The sequence below is a fragment of the Fundulus heteroclitus genome, chromosome 3 (assembly GCF_011125445.2).
Source record: "Fundulus heteroclitus isolate FHET01 chromosome 3, MU-UCD_Fhet_4.1, whole genome shotgun sequence".
NCBI lineage: Eukaryota > Metazoa > Chordata > Actinopteri > Cyprinodontiformes > Fundulidae > Fundulus > Fundulus heteroclitus.
In genome coordinates this window covers 22,496,808-22,509,191 of record NC_046363.1, presented here as the reverse complement: position 1 = coordinate 22,509,191, position 12,384 = coordinate 22,496,808, and the positions used below count along the sequence as shown (strand labels likewise).

Below are 12,384 nucleotides of genomic sequence, written 5' to 3'. Positions count from 1 at the left end.
AAGCAGATAAAAAATGGTTTTTATCATACTTTTAAAGAAAAACAGCTGTTGTTTGCTTTCTGTGGAAAATATTTCTGTCAGGATTCACTTCCTGGTTTAATGATGCAAATTAATGCGTCTTTCAGTACAACAAGCTTTCATGGAGGGACTGAAGGTTTGTTGCATCTGTAAGTAAAAGCCTCGACTCGCCTCCATCTTTGCCCAAGATTTCCCAAACAAGCGCTTTGCTAATTGTCCTTTGACTTTAAAGGAATGAGAATAAATTAACCGGTGCAACGCTGTAGTGGCCTGTGTGATTCTGAAATGTGATTTGAATGTGACATGAAGGAAATAAAATACAAAGTCTTTCAAGTAAAATGCAGTTAGTTTTTGATCTTAGGGGGTTTCAGCTCTCTGAACAAAACCAACAATGTTTTCATTGTTGCTAAATGAATATAATATAATATTTTACAATCATATTATTATTATATAGCCATATAGCTTATGTAATAGACATAATTTACATCATTATGTATCTTCTCTTATAAATTTTGACACAATTGGTCATATAGATGGTTTCATTCACTTACATTTTATTCAACTAGCCACGTGCTTTGTGATTTCAAAGTCAATTCTTACAGTAAGTACTTTAGCAATGCCTTTGGTTTGTGCTTTATATATATGCCTCTTGCAACAGAAATTATTTAAATTTGTTTAACTGCCAGAGTTAAACACCATAAGCTTGTAAGTTGAAGCCCACTCTGGCATTCACATCCACCCAGATAATTATTTGACAATGGACCTAAACGCTGAATTCACGGGTTCGGGGGGGGAAAAAAGAACATTAATTGTTGGTGATGCTACATCCACTTCTTTTACATCAGCCCATGAACCTATCACCAGACATTTTATTCAGAAATAAACTCCACATTTCATCGGTTGGTCTGTATGGTGTCATGTGAGCTCTGTAATTGAAAACCAATTCACGTTTGAAAACTACAAACATGAGCCAGACGAGGGAAGAGAAAATGGCTATTAAGACAAACAGTAGTTCTTTTTTCGTAACAGTGAAGGATATAAGACCACATCGTTAGAGGAGAACAGTCAGAGGGCAGTGTGTATTTGTTTATATATATATATATATATATATATATATATATATATATATATATATATATATATATATATATATATATATATATAGCCTGAGCAGTCGCACACAAACAGAACAGTCTTATTTCTGGGTACAATAAAAACCTCATAGGAGTGTAATGGCTATTAGGTTAAACTGCAGTCCATTTTTCACACAAACTAAACTCCGAGGACGCCCAGCTATGCTGATGTTCCCGAAAAGAGATATAGCACATTCATGAACTTCTGATCAATACCAGAGTTGAAAACAAACAATAGCAGAGGTTGTAGGTATTGGTGAGTCAATGGAATGATTGAAGAAGGAGGCGTCGTGGCACATACAGTACATTAAAAGGTTCGATTACACTCTGTACACTTTCTAAGATACAATTTCACTGTACATGATCAGCACCAGCTGGCGTGTTAGCTCTGCATCTCTGTCTTTCTCTGAATAGTAGCTCTATAAATCCTCAGAAAAATAAAGTTTGCTTCATGTCCATATACATTCTATATAGGTTTCCCTCAGTGATAAACCTGCAAAACATCTAAAGTGATAAGAAACAGTCACTTATATCATTATATCCAAAAAACTGCAAGAGAGGGTTCACCATTGCCACCAACCTCCAACTGGATGCTCCATCAAAGTGCTGCTTTTCAACACACACACTTACACGTTACCAATGACATGGGGACACTATTTCAGGCCTACACGCACACACACACACACACACACTCGCACGCAAACTACAACAAATACCATCTGTTTACTATGCTCTCTTCCTGAGTATGAACTGTAGAAGATCTTTTTTTTTTTTCTACAACTGAAACACAAAGAAAGAGTTTGGTGTTAATCACAACACCAGTACTCTAACATAACAGGTATGGACCTGAGAGAGGCAAACCAATGTTGAGGTTTCAGTGTAAAACCCAATGTACTGCTGTAAACTTGATACATGCTAAATATCAAGGCCTCGGTGTCTGTAAAAGAAGTAAGGAAGCGACAAAGAGACCAGTCGCTCATGATCCTGAACCCTTTATTCCTTTGACAGATAGACAGCTTTTCTTGGTGTGGCCCTTTGGGTCAATTTTGGTGGGAAATCTATGAAAAAATATATATAGCAGCGGCATTTTTATGCAATTAAAATCAGTAATAGTTGTACATTTTACTTTTAGATAGCACAATGTCAATGTCCTATCCTCAATACAATAGTTATCTGGCTATTTAGTTTTAACGTGGCTTGGAAAGAGAAAGTCTTTTGCGTCTTTACCTTACTCATCTTAATTGCCATTGGGAAATTTAAACTGACTTTTAGTGGCAGTTAATTAGGCTTAGATGCTAATGGTATATACTCAAAATATGACTTTTTTAACTGAAAACTTGAGCAACTATTGAATGTTGAAGTTAATACCTGGAAACTTAGGTTTGCCACCTACCCTACTTACATAAGGCATGGTAATAGCTGTAGCAATACACTCAATTTTAGTTGCTTACAAGGTACAAAACCACATCTGCTATTAAATGGGTTGCTCCAGTGACAACATACATAAAACATTACATGATGATAAATGATGATGCTCCTTTTGTTGGTTATGCTGCTCACGAAACTGCACACGTTTTCTGACCTGCAACTAGATGTTGGGTTATTTGCAGACCCAGCTAGCAAAATACTAGCTTGTATTTAAGCATAAAATACCCTTAATTTTTTGTTCTAGGAGTCCTGACCTGCTGTTGGCCCTACTTTTAAAGAAACAATTTTTTGCATTTTCTGTAGCAGACAGCTGCGCTAGCTAGCTGCTAACATTAATGCCTTATTTCATTTTGTACGCAGAAGTCAGATTTTTCTAGCGGCATATTTTCTTGCTAAAAAGAGAGAGATTTTTTTTTATGTTGGATGCAACTTCACCGGATTCAAGTTCTGAATTTTGAGAAAAATGGGCAGCAGCACAATGCTAGCCAGGAAGTGAAGACTCTGTACTAAGTGTTGTTTTTATTTCTAGAATCAATGATGCTAGCAGCAATTGTTATCGCTGTTCCTTAAAAAAATACAGAATTTTTCAAAGCTGCTTTATTTTTAATGTGTAAAAATTTCTATTGACTTAAATTGTTAAATCCCTGAGCAGCTATTAGAAAGTTTGGGGGTCTGTGTGTGAACAAAGAAGAGCAAGATACTTTTCATAGAACAAGATTCATTTGGCTGTCCACAGCTTTAATGCTAAAGGTAAACTTATGTCATAATATTTAGAGAAGTTGTTCTAAAGGCAAAATTTTTGTATTTGTGTTGTCAGTCATTTTGTTTTAGCCAAAGGTTAAGATGGATTACTTCCCAACTGTTAAAAATGGCTTTTGTCTTTAGCAAGCTCCTATGTTTCCAAAAAACCTTTAGCCAAGTTAGTAAGCCACATCTCATCTCTAAGACGAAGGGCTAGGCTCAAGAATAGCTTTAACAGAGCTCATTTGTTGATATTTTGTGGAGATTATGACTTTTCATAATTTTTGTGTTAAAAGTCAGTAAACCGATGCCAAAAATAATGCACCCTGGTCCATGCATTACTTAAAAGAAAGTATCCGTGTGGAGCTTAAGGTGTGAAAATGAAGTAAAACCAGGGGAACATCACCAGAGGAGTTCATCTACACAAAGCTGTTGAGACCAGCCAGTTGCAACAGTATTGCATCAGACTCGGAGCCACATTCTCATTTTACACGTCAGGTTTGTAACAGTTTATGCATGACTTGGTGTGTCAGCATCAAGGGAATTACATTCAAGCCTTCCCAGTCATGAATTTCCACAACTTTGACCAAGTTCACAGCTAACAGTATAGCCTCATATCCTGTGCTCCGTTTGACAGCAACGACGAAACAAGCACACACGCCAGCAGGCAAGCACACAATCGTTATAGAGGAGTAAGGCCACCCGCCGCAGCTCAGGCAGTCATGACAGTGTGGAAATTATAGATGGTAGTACAAAACTAGATCAGACCAATGAGACATCAAATATTGTCATTCAAAACACCAAACGTCTCTTCCTCAACCTTACAGCACACCTCCTCAAACACGTCAGCAGGGTCTGTGCTTCATTTATGTTGTTAGAAAACTTTGTTTCGTCTTATAACAGACGTCTTCCATTCATGATCAACATTCCATTTGCATTCATTGTTGCTTTCAGCATTGATTGCACTGATCTTGGGTGTTGCCACTCATCAAGGTGCTCTACTTTACTTCTTCCTTGTGTGAAAGAAAACATGGAAATCCTGCGACAACTCAGTCTATATTACAGTAGTCGTGATTGAGTGAAAAGAGACAGGCGAAAACACAAATCAAACAACGGGGATTCAAAAGTTCTCTTAACAGTCGACTCTTTTCTGCAAGCATCGTTCGCCGCCAGCACTCGAGTGGCCCTCTATGCTGATTTTGACCTCCTGGGGTAGAAAGGAGGGCTTAGGCAGAGTCACGGGAGGCTCCTCTTCAGCTTTCTCAGTCTGGTCTCGCTCCGGAGCCGACCAGCGTCTCTTGCGAACAAAAGGTCTCTCTGGATCAGTACACTGTAGTTTACAGAGGGCAGATAAGTCTGTTTTCATTGATTCCTGTCTTAATTCTCCCCCTCCTGAGCCTGCCAGCATTGATCCACCTCTGAACATCCCTTCTGGCCGTTCTGTAGATGGTACGAGCCCACCAGTCTGTCCCACTCCAGGTCCAGAAACATTCAGTTTCTCCACCCTGTTGGCAGTGGAAGCCTTCATGAGGAGACCACCGTTGCTGCCCGGCGGGCTGGGATTCATACTGTTCGTCATGTTGGGGTCAACGCAGTGGGACGTGTCGGAGGGTGGACCCATCTTCAGCTTGGATCCCAAAGCCTGACTGTCTGCCAGCGAACCGTTCCTTAAACTGCGGAGGGTCAGCGACACACACACGTCACCGACGCACAGCTTGGCACATGACAGCTCAAACAGCTGTGTTGTCCGGTCGGGACAGCAAGATGACCAGCCCTGGCCGAAAACAAAGAACGGATACTCCACCAGCACCTCTACGCACACCTAGATGGGAGTATAAACACAAGAGACAAAGTTAATATTTTACTAATAGCACACTGCATCACACATTTAATGAAGATTTGCTGTTGGGTTTTTTTCTTGTCTGCACGCCTAAAATGTTGTGACATAAACAAAGACTTGACTTCTTCAAATTTCCGCAAAACGCTTTAAAAAAAAACTAAATTAAATATGCCAAAGAAAGTACCTAAGAGTATTTTACCTGGGCTTTGAGCTCCCCCACTGAAAACTGGATGAGCACTGCATTGGGACTTTGCCCACTGTCTATGCGCTCCACAGTGCTGGAGTCAATCTTAAGCTCGCTGCTGATCTCAGCGCTCTGGATGAAGTCCTCCGTCTTGAGATCCTCCACACGCTTCAGCTCCCCATCTGCCAACTGGATGATGGAGCCTCGCATGAAGAAGGGAGGGAGCGCCACAGGAGACGGTGGGGAGGAGATGGAGGGTGAAGCTTGGACGGGCGCTGGGGAAGGAGTGGGAACAGGAGTGGGAGCTTGGGATGGAGCTGTCACCACTGCAGGGACTGAGTTTGACGGCAGTGCAGGCAAGGCTGTGACCTGCGGCGGGGCAGATGGTTGATTCCCATCTGGGCCAAGAGCTTCACATTTGGACAAAGCTGTGGCCAGATAGGCATGTGGCATGGCGGTGGATATTTGAGGGGTAGTAGTGGCAGTGAGAGCACTGACAGTGCGACTGACCTCTATTTCTGTGCCATTGTTGGCACTGCTGACTGGTATGAGGAGGGACTGACCACTTGGGATGACCAGGTGCTGGGGCAGTGCTGCATGGTAGCTGACAGTGTGCTGGTTTGCACTTGTGATGTAGCCAATGATGGGAGGCTGTGTTGAAGAGTAGAGACTGGCTGGCAGTTCTTCGGGGGCCATGCTGGTCTGGATGACAGCATGAGGAGCAACAGACTTGACAACCTCTGAGGAAGAAAGCGAAGTGAAAGAAGAGGCTCTTGACACAGGCTTCCCAAAGCAGATGCTTCCTTTCTCAGTCTGGACCAGGGAAATTTTATTTGAGCCAGCTTCATGTTCCACTCCATGGTTTGGCTGGGCAACAAGCACCAAGGAGGTCTGCAGGCCTGCAGGGTTTTGGCCATAGTCAGCAGGTAGGAGGATATGCCTGGTCTCATAGCTCTGGACCGGTTGATGGTTGGCTCCAGTCACCTTGGCTTGTTTGACCACTTCCACTTCCCCATTCAGCACGCCCTTAGCATGGGCTTCTGGTTTCTTTGCAACTGAACCGTCTGCATACTGAACCAAGAGCTGTGATGAAGCAAGCGTAAGCGTTTGTGGGAGGACAGCCGCATGGGGGTGGAGCTGAAGGTGACCTGTAGGTGACGCCACAGCGTTGCCGCTGACAGTCAACGGCGTTCTGCTGTCCAGATGGATGTACTGATTGGTTACTTGGGGGGAACCTGGAAGTGTAACAGGGGTCAACTCTGTAGGTGATAGTCCAATTTGAAACTGCTGCTCCCCTTTGGTGCTGGGGGATATGAGGGTAGTGGTGTAACCATCTATCTGGGAGCGATGTCCTACTAATGTAGAACTGTTCGGTGCAGAGCTAGCATTTGCTGGAATAATATGGGAGGAGATGTACCCAGCATAGGGCCCAGAGCTGATGAATTGCACATTGGTCCCCAGCTGAGCAAACTGGATTGTTCCGGCCTGTTGGGGAAGGGCGGCTGGATAAACTGCAGGCAGAGAGGCCAAGGGCACGGCAGAAAGGGGAGTTGCTGGGGACGGGATAGATGTGGTGGGAGAAGAAGAAGTTGATATGACCGGGCATCTCGGGCTTTCCGTCTCTCTGGACTTGCAGCGTTCACTGGCCACACTTGCAAGCCATGCTAGATTTTCTGTGTGGGTACTATCAGTCGGCACCGCAACAGGAGGTGTAGCTGCTGCTACTACAACTGGCCTCTGCTCCAGTGCCAGGATCTCACGCTTCTTAGGAGGCAGGCATCCATTACTCCACTCTTGATTGGCTTTCATGTTGCCCAAGTGATATCAATGTGCCTTTGTACTACTTCTCTGTCCCTATAAGAATATTTTCTCAGGTATTGTTCAGGGGCCTCTGGTGTGCTCTCTGTGGCTCGGACTGTTTGCGTTCACTGATGAACAACTACAGGTGTCACACCAGAGAAGATGGAGTCGATCCAGCTCAGAAAATGAGCTCCAAAAACTTCATGGGGAATCATCTTTGATCAATCGGCCTCTTCCTCAATGTCGACAAAAAATCTGAAAGCAAAACGGACTTAAATGTAGATTATTACATAATGTAAATCCTGCACCACTGCTTACATCATTTACGTGAGAGTATTCATGTTTACATTGTTCAAAAAGTTAAAAAGCACAACGGAACTGGTGTAGAGACTATAACATGTATTTGTAAATTATCTTAAAATTTTCCTCACAAATCTGAAAATTCACCAAAGTGAAAAACAGTAGAAAGAGTCTCTACCCTGGTTTAGTTCACTACTCTGCCACTAGGTGGCACCAAGCATAAAGACAACGTTTGAATGCATTTCTCTCCTGCACTAGAGCACAAGTTATGGTTGTCCGAGAGTAACCTCGAGAGATTCCCCCGCCAGGATCTTCATGGACTTGTCCCACAACACCTCCTTCCCTTTAAGGTATTAATGTATAAGAAACAAATAACAACCTCCTCCTTTAGCTCCATAATGTGGAAAAGGGTACATTCAGGGGTTTCTTTATACAGTTCTAGGGTGTGGTTTTTGCATGCAGGCTCAGGTACCTAACTGTACAAAACTCTTGTCTTTTTCAAGGTTCTCCGAGGAGAACCTGGGAGAAGCTTGTGATATTTGTCTCCTGCAGTTCAGAAATTGTGTTTTATGGGTTTGGCTTGAAATATGTGACTATCACATCTACCCCCTGAAACGGTCAGTGGGCACTGAAAGTAAAAACAGATTTTTGTCGCTTGAGATTTGCTTTCAGAGAATCCAACAAGACCCAAAAGTTGGTCTTTTTTTTTTCCTCTGAGTAAATATTTTAATCATATTATATCTGCTGTAAAATCTTTGAGCAGTCTTTCAGAGTACAAGGGAGCACAGAATTGACAGCAAACAGTAACTAGGAACCTTTTGAGTTTGAAAGCTGGCCTGAATGAAAAGCAAAACAAGCTCTAAGGTCATGTTAAAGGAGTAGTTCACAAATCTTGTGCAGTGAGGCTCTGTTGAAAACTTAAAAGCAGTTCATATCTTATCTGCTCCAGATAACTCTCCTGGAGTCTTGTTTAGCATAGATCCAGTCTAGATTAGCTGCTCCCAGCAGGTGAAGTTTACAACTAGTGCAAGAGAAGAGGTCGGAGTTGTTTTAATACAGCCATGCCTGTATTAAAACAACTCCGACCTCAAAAACTTCATACAGGTTTATGCCAACACTATTTTATATACCATTTAACCAATATTATGTTTGCATTAGGCGGTTATTTACAAAAAAGAATTAGGATAGCAAGTGTAGGGTCACCAACAATACTCCTGTATGAAGCATTTAATACATAAGTGTTTAAACAAAAAGTCAAAACGTTAAGTGCATGCTGTTTCGCTGAGTTTTACGCTGCTTTACGTTTATATAAAGGCACCTAATCTGGCAGGAAACACTTTATATGTTTCATTCTTAGAATATGTTTCACACAGGAAGATCAGTGGTGGCACACTCCTTCATATCTCCATTTGCCCTGTAAATAACCATCTATGGTCTTTGTCCATAACTGCCGAATGCAAACATAACAGGTGAAAGGTTCACAAAACAGGCTTTGCATAAACCGCTACGACTTGTTTGTTTGTTTGTGTTTTTTTTTTTTTTTTCAGATTAGAGTTGAAACAAGCCGTTTTTGGTCTTGGCCCCAGACCAACTGAATAAAGACACCAAGAGAGTTATCTACTTCTGGTAATATATTAACAGCTTGTAACCTTTCAATAGAACCCCACTTCAAAGTTCTTGCACTGGATTGCACGTGCACCGTCATGCTTACACATGCAAGCACAGCAAATCCTTTTTATTTATTTGTTATTAAATCCAAACATGCATTTTCAGCTGTTCAACAGCTTTTCTTTCACAGTTTCTTTGTCAGAGTAGCTTTTTTTCCCCCCTTCCTGCAGGCTTATGCGCGCATCAATCCACTGGACATGGAGTTGTTCACCGAGGCTCTGCAGAAATTGACTATAAATATATGGCAAACAAATAGACATTCATTTTTCTCCCTGTGCACTTCACATAGAGGAGCTTCACTTTTATTTATTTTTTACCATCCAACCACACTGTAGTGTTATTATGTCAGTGGTTCACTACAGAAGGCGACAACCACAGACGTTTTTTACATAAAGACGGAGGGTGGGGAGGACAGTATAAAACATGACTTTTTGATCATGTTTCATTTGGAAGCATCTACCTCTGGCGTCGGTTTCGACAAGGTCACCACATACACAAGCAGCGAGGACCTCGGCTCGGTTTACAGCGGAAGGGGGGGAAGACTCGGCAGACGTAACAAAGGAGGCAAGCAGCAGAGATGGCGAGAAACAGCAACAGAAAGACGAGAGCGAGGGAAAGGAAAAGGGGAAGAGAGATGTAAGATGCAGAACTCTGCGGAGGGAAGGAAGGGGGGGAGAGAGAAAGGTGATAAGGAACAGGGAGGACATAGAGGAGAAGCTATAAGTTCTGCTTTCCCCTGACCCACATTGAGCAGCGCCTGCAGCATCAGAGCGCCATTGCCCACCCCTAGCTGCTGCTCGCCGAGAGATCCCCTCCGACGAGCAACGCAGCAAAAGCAGCAGCAGAAGCCGCTGCCACGGTCTGCTCTCTGGCAACAACCCCACCTCAGCAACACCGTGTCAACACTGTAATGACATCACATCTGAAGCACGGGCATCTCCTGTCTTCAAAGCGCCAGCTACGCGGGCAGACAAAGCCAGCTGACACCCCAGCAGTTTAGACGGACTGGAGGTGCACAAACACAAAGATGAGCAGCCAAAAAAGCCTCTCCAGATTTCCCCCTGTGTCAGCCTATAATTAGAGCGGTGACACGGACACACACAAGGCTTAGATGTTACTATGGGAGAACAAAGGAAGCCTTCAAGACTGTGAGCCATGCACGCAGCATGGGAACCTTGACTCAGGACTGACACCTCCACCGGCGTACGGGAGGATGACAACACAGTGTAGTGTAGTGGAGGGGACAGGACGTGCTCTGTTCTGCTCATCAATCAGATGTAGGAAGAGAGACCCCCCCCCCCCCCCCCCCCCCATGTGTGGTACTCCTTTCTTCGCACACCAGAAAGCTGTATAAACCTCAGACTTGGGTTTGTGCGGCTGCACCCCCAGGTGAGATGCTCTCTAGCAGGGTTGTACCTTCTCACTTATGCTGCAGCTGCCAGCTCCTCCAATACCACCCAGCCCCCCCACCCCCACCTCTTTCTTCTTTGCCACAGCCATGACTCTTCTCCCACTGCCCCCACTGAGTGTTTACTCCTTGCATTGATCCGTTTGCTTCAAAGCAGTAGCATTTTCTCTGCGGGAGGGATCGTGCAATGGTGCATTGGGAAAGCAAACCAAATTTCTTTTTTTTTTTCTTTTTTTTTTCTTGACAGTGCGCTGAGGTGTTGGAAGAAAAGAAGTGAGAGCAACCCCGAATGTCCCTGATGGGGGACATGCCACCTATGCAATATGCGCCACCGCTCATAGAAACACAGTGATTACCCCTGTCCAGCGAGAGGCTATATATAGAAAACAAAAACATCATTATCAATCCGAGCTCTTGCATGGAACAGAGAGGGGAGGTACCGTGCAGCACAATGTGTACAAGGGTTTTAACAGGGAATTTGCTGCATACAGGCGAGACGTCACCTTCGCCGGAGTACAAACGAGTATGCTCTCAATGCCAGCGGGCAGATCCATAACATGTAAGGCTTTTTTTTTTCTACCCCCCGATATTTCAAAGAGACATTTTCCTGTCTGGCCGTGCAACAGTTCCGCCTGCGCCTTTAAGAGGCGGACCGTCCGTGTGGCAGCAGACAGTAGGAACAGGCAGCGGGGTTCAGTCTGTTTTGTCTTCACAATGACTCCAGAGTTCTGCATCACCGCTCGGCACACTCCGATCGCGCCGCGCAACGAGCGGAAGACGCGCAGAACACGCAGGCGGGCCAGCCAGAAAAAACAAAAACCAAACAAACAAAACAACAACAACAAAAACGTAAACAGGGTCAAATCCCGCAGCAGGGACTTTGGACAGATCAAGAGGGCAGATGCTGGGACTCCGCGTCTCTGGGGGCTTAACAGTGAGCGCGCATGAGTGGAGTAGCAGGGGAGAATTACTACTATGCCACAAATCAGGAAGAAACCCCCCCCCCCCCCCCCCCCCCCCCCCACACACACACACACACACACACTCCTCCCCCTCCCTGAGTAATAGTACTAAGAATAGCTCACCAGTCTGTCCACGGCCACTGCCTGCAGATCATATCCAGGGATCCTTCCTGTCAGTGTCAATGTACGTCCATGTATGCCGGGATCGTTCTTCCAGATTCTGTCCTTTGTGCAGCTCTCTCCGCTGGAGCCCTGTGAAATCCGGTTCACGGGCTGCTCTGCCCCTTGCAACAAGGGCCGCCGGTAAAAAAAAAAAAGGACGTTCCCCTCTGCCGCAGACCCCACCAAGACCTGCGTGAAGGACTGCTCCAGTGAGTGTTATGCAAGGCCACCAGTCTGCCAGCTCTCTCTCTCCCTCTCTCTCTCTCTCTGCCTGGTTGCTTTTCTGTCTCCTGCTCCCTGTGTGAGTGAGTGTTTCTGCCTCCCTTCCTTTCCCTCTCCACCTCCCTCCCCTCACTCACTCGCTCGCTCCCTCCCTCCTGTTTCTTTCTCTCTCTCAGTACTCCACTGACACAGCTCCTCCCCCAGCCAGCCTCATCAGCCGCATCAGGTATTCATTCAAAAAAACACACTCCACTTGGCTCGGCGCCCAGACTACGCTCACACTGAGAGGGAAGGGGAGGAGGGAGCAACAGACAGACAGAGAGAGAGAGAGAGAGAGAGAGAGAGAGAAAGAGAGATGGAGACTGAAAAGCTTTGCTCAGACGGAGAGCATGAATGTGAGCTACTGTGGGAGATTCGCATTGACATGTGCAGGCCCAGACAGCATACATGCACGCATGCAAACTAGCCCAGGATTAAAACCTATAACGCTTCTTCTTCGTGTCCGTTTTCAAACATAT

General features: G+C 44.6%; 1 protein-coding gene across 2 annotated transcripts; it reads right to left on the bottom strand.

Annotated features, from left to right (window-relative positions):
• Nucleotides 1-1,160: 1,160 nt before the first annotated feature.
• On the bottom strand, nt 1,161-11,994 carry LOC105926380 (ataxin-1). 2 transcript variants are annotated; one of them, XM_036133192.1, is made up of 4 exons: nt 11,606-11,994; nt 9,573-9,763; nt 5,360-7,399; nt 1,161-5,142 (listed from the first exon to the last, which is right to left on the bottom strand). In XM_036133192.1, exons 3-4 carry the CDS (start codon nt 7,151-7,153, stop codon nt 4,453-4,455), a joined length of 2,484 nt encoding a protein of 827 aa, XP_035989085.1. In that variant the 5' UTR covers nt 7,154-7,399; nt 9,573-9,763; nt 11,606-11,994; the 3' UTR covers nt 1,161-4,452. The 2 variants fall into 2 exon arrangements, with proteins under 2 accessions (XP_035989085.1, XP_012718137.2); XM_012862683.3 differs by lacking the exon at nt 9,573-9,763.
• Nucleotides 11,995-12,384: the final 390 nt, after the last annotated feature.

Bases quoted from the DNA above. Each gene is read 5' to 3' on its own strand.
- LOC105926380 (XM_036133192.1), bottom strand. From the start codon at position 7,153: ATGAAAGCCAATCAAGAGTGGAGTAATGGATGCCTGCCTCCTAAGAAG. The intron at 5,143-5,359 runs GTAAAATACTCT...ACTCCCATCTAG, and splicing joins TGGGGGAGCTCAAAGCCCAG to GTGTGCGTAGAGGTGCTGGT.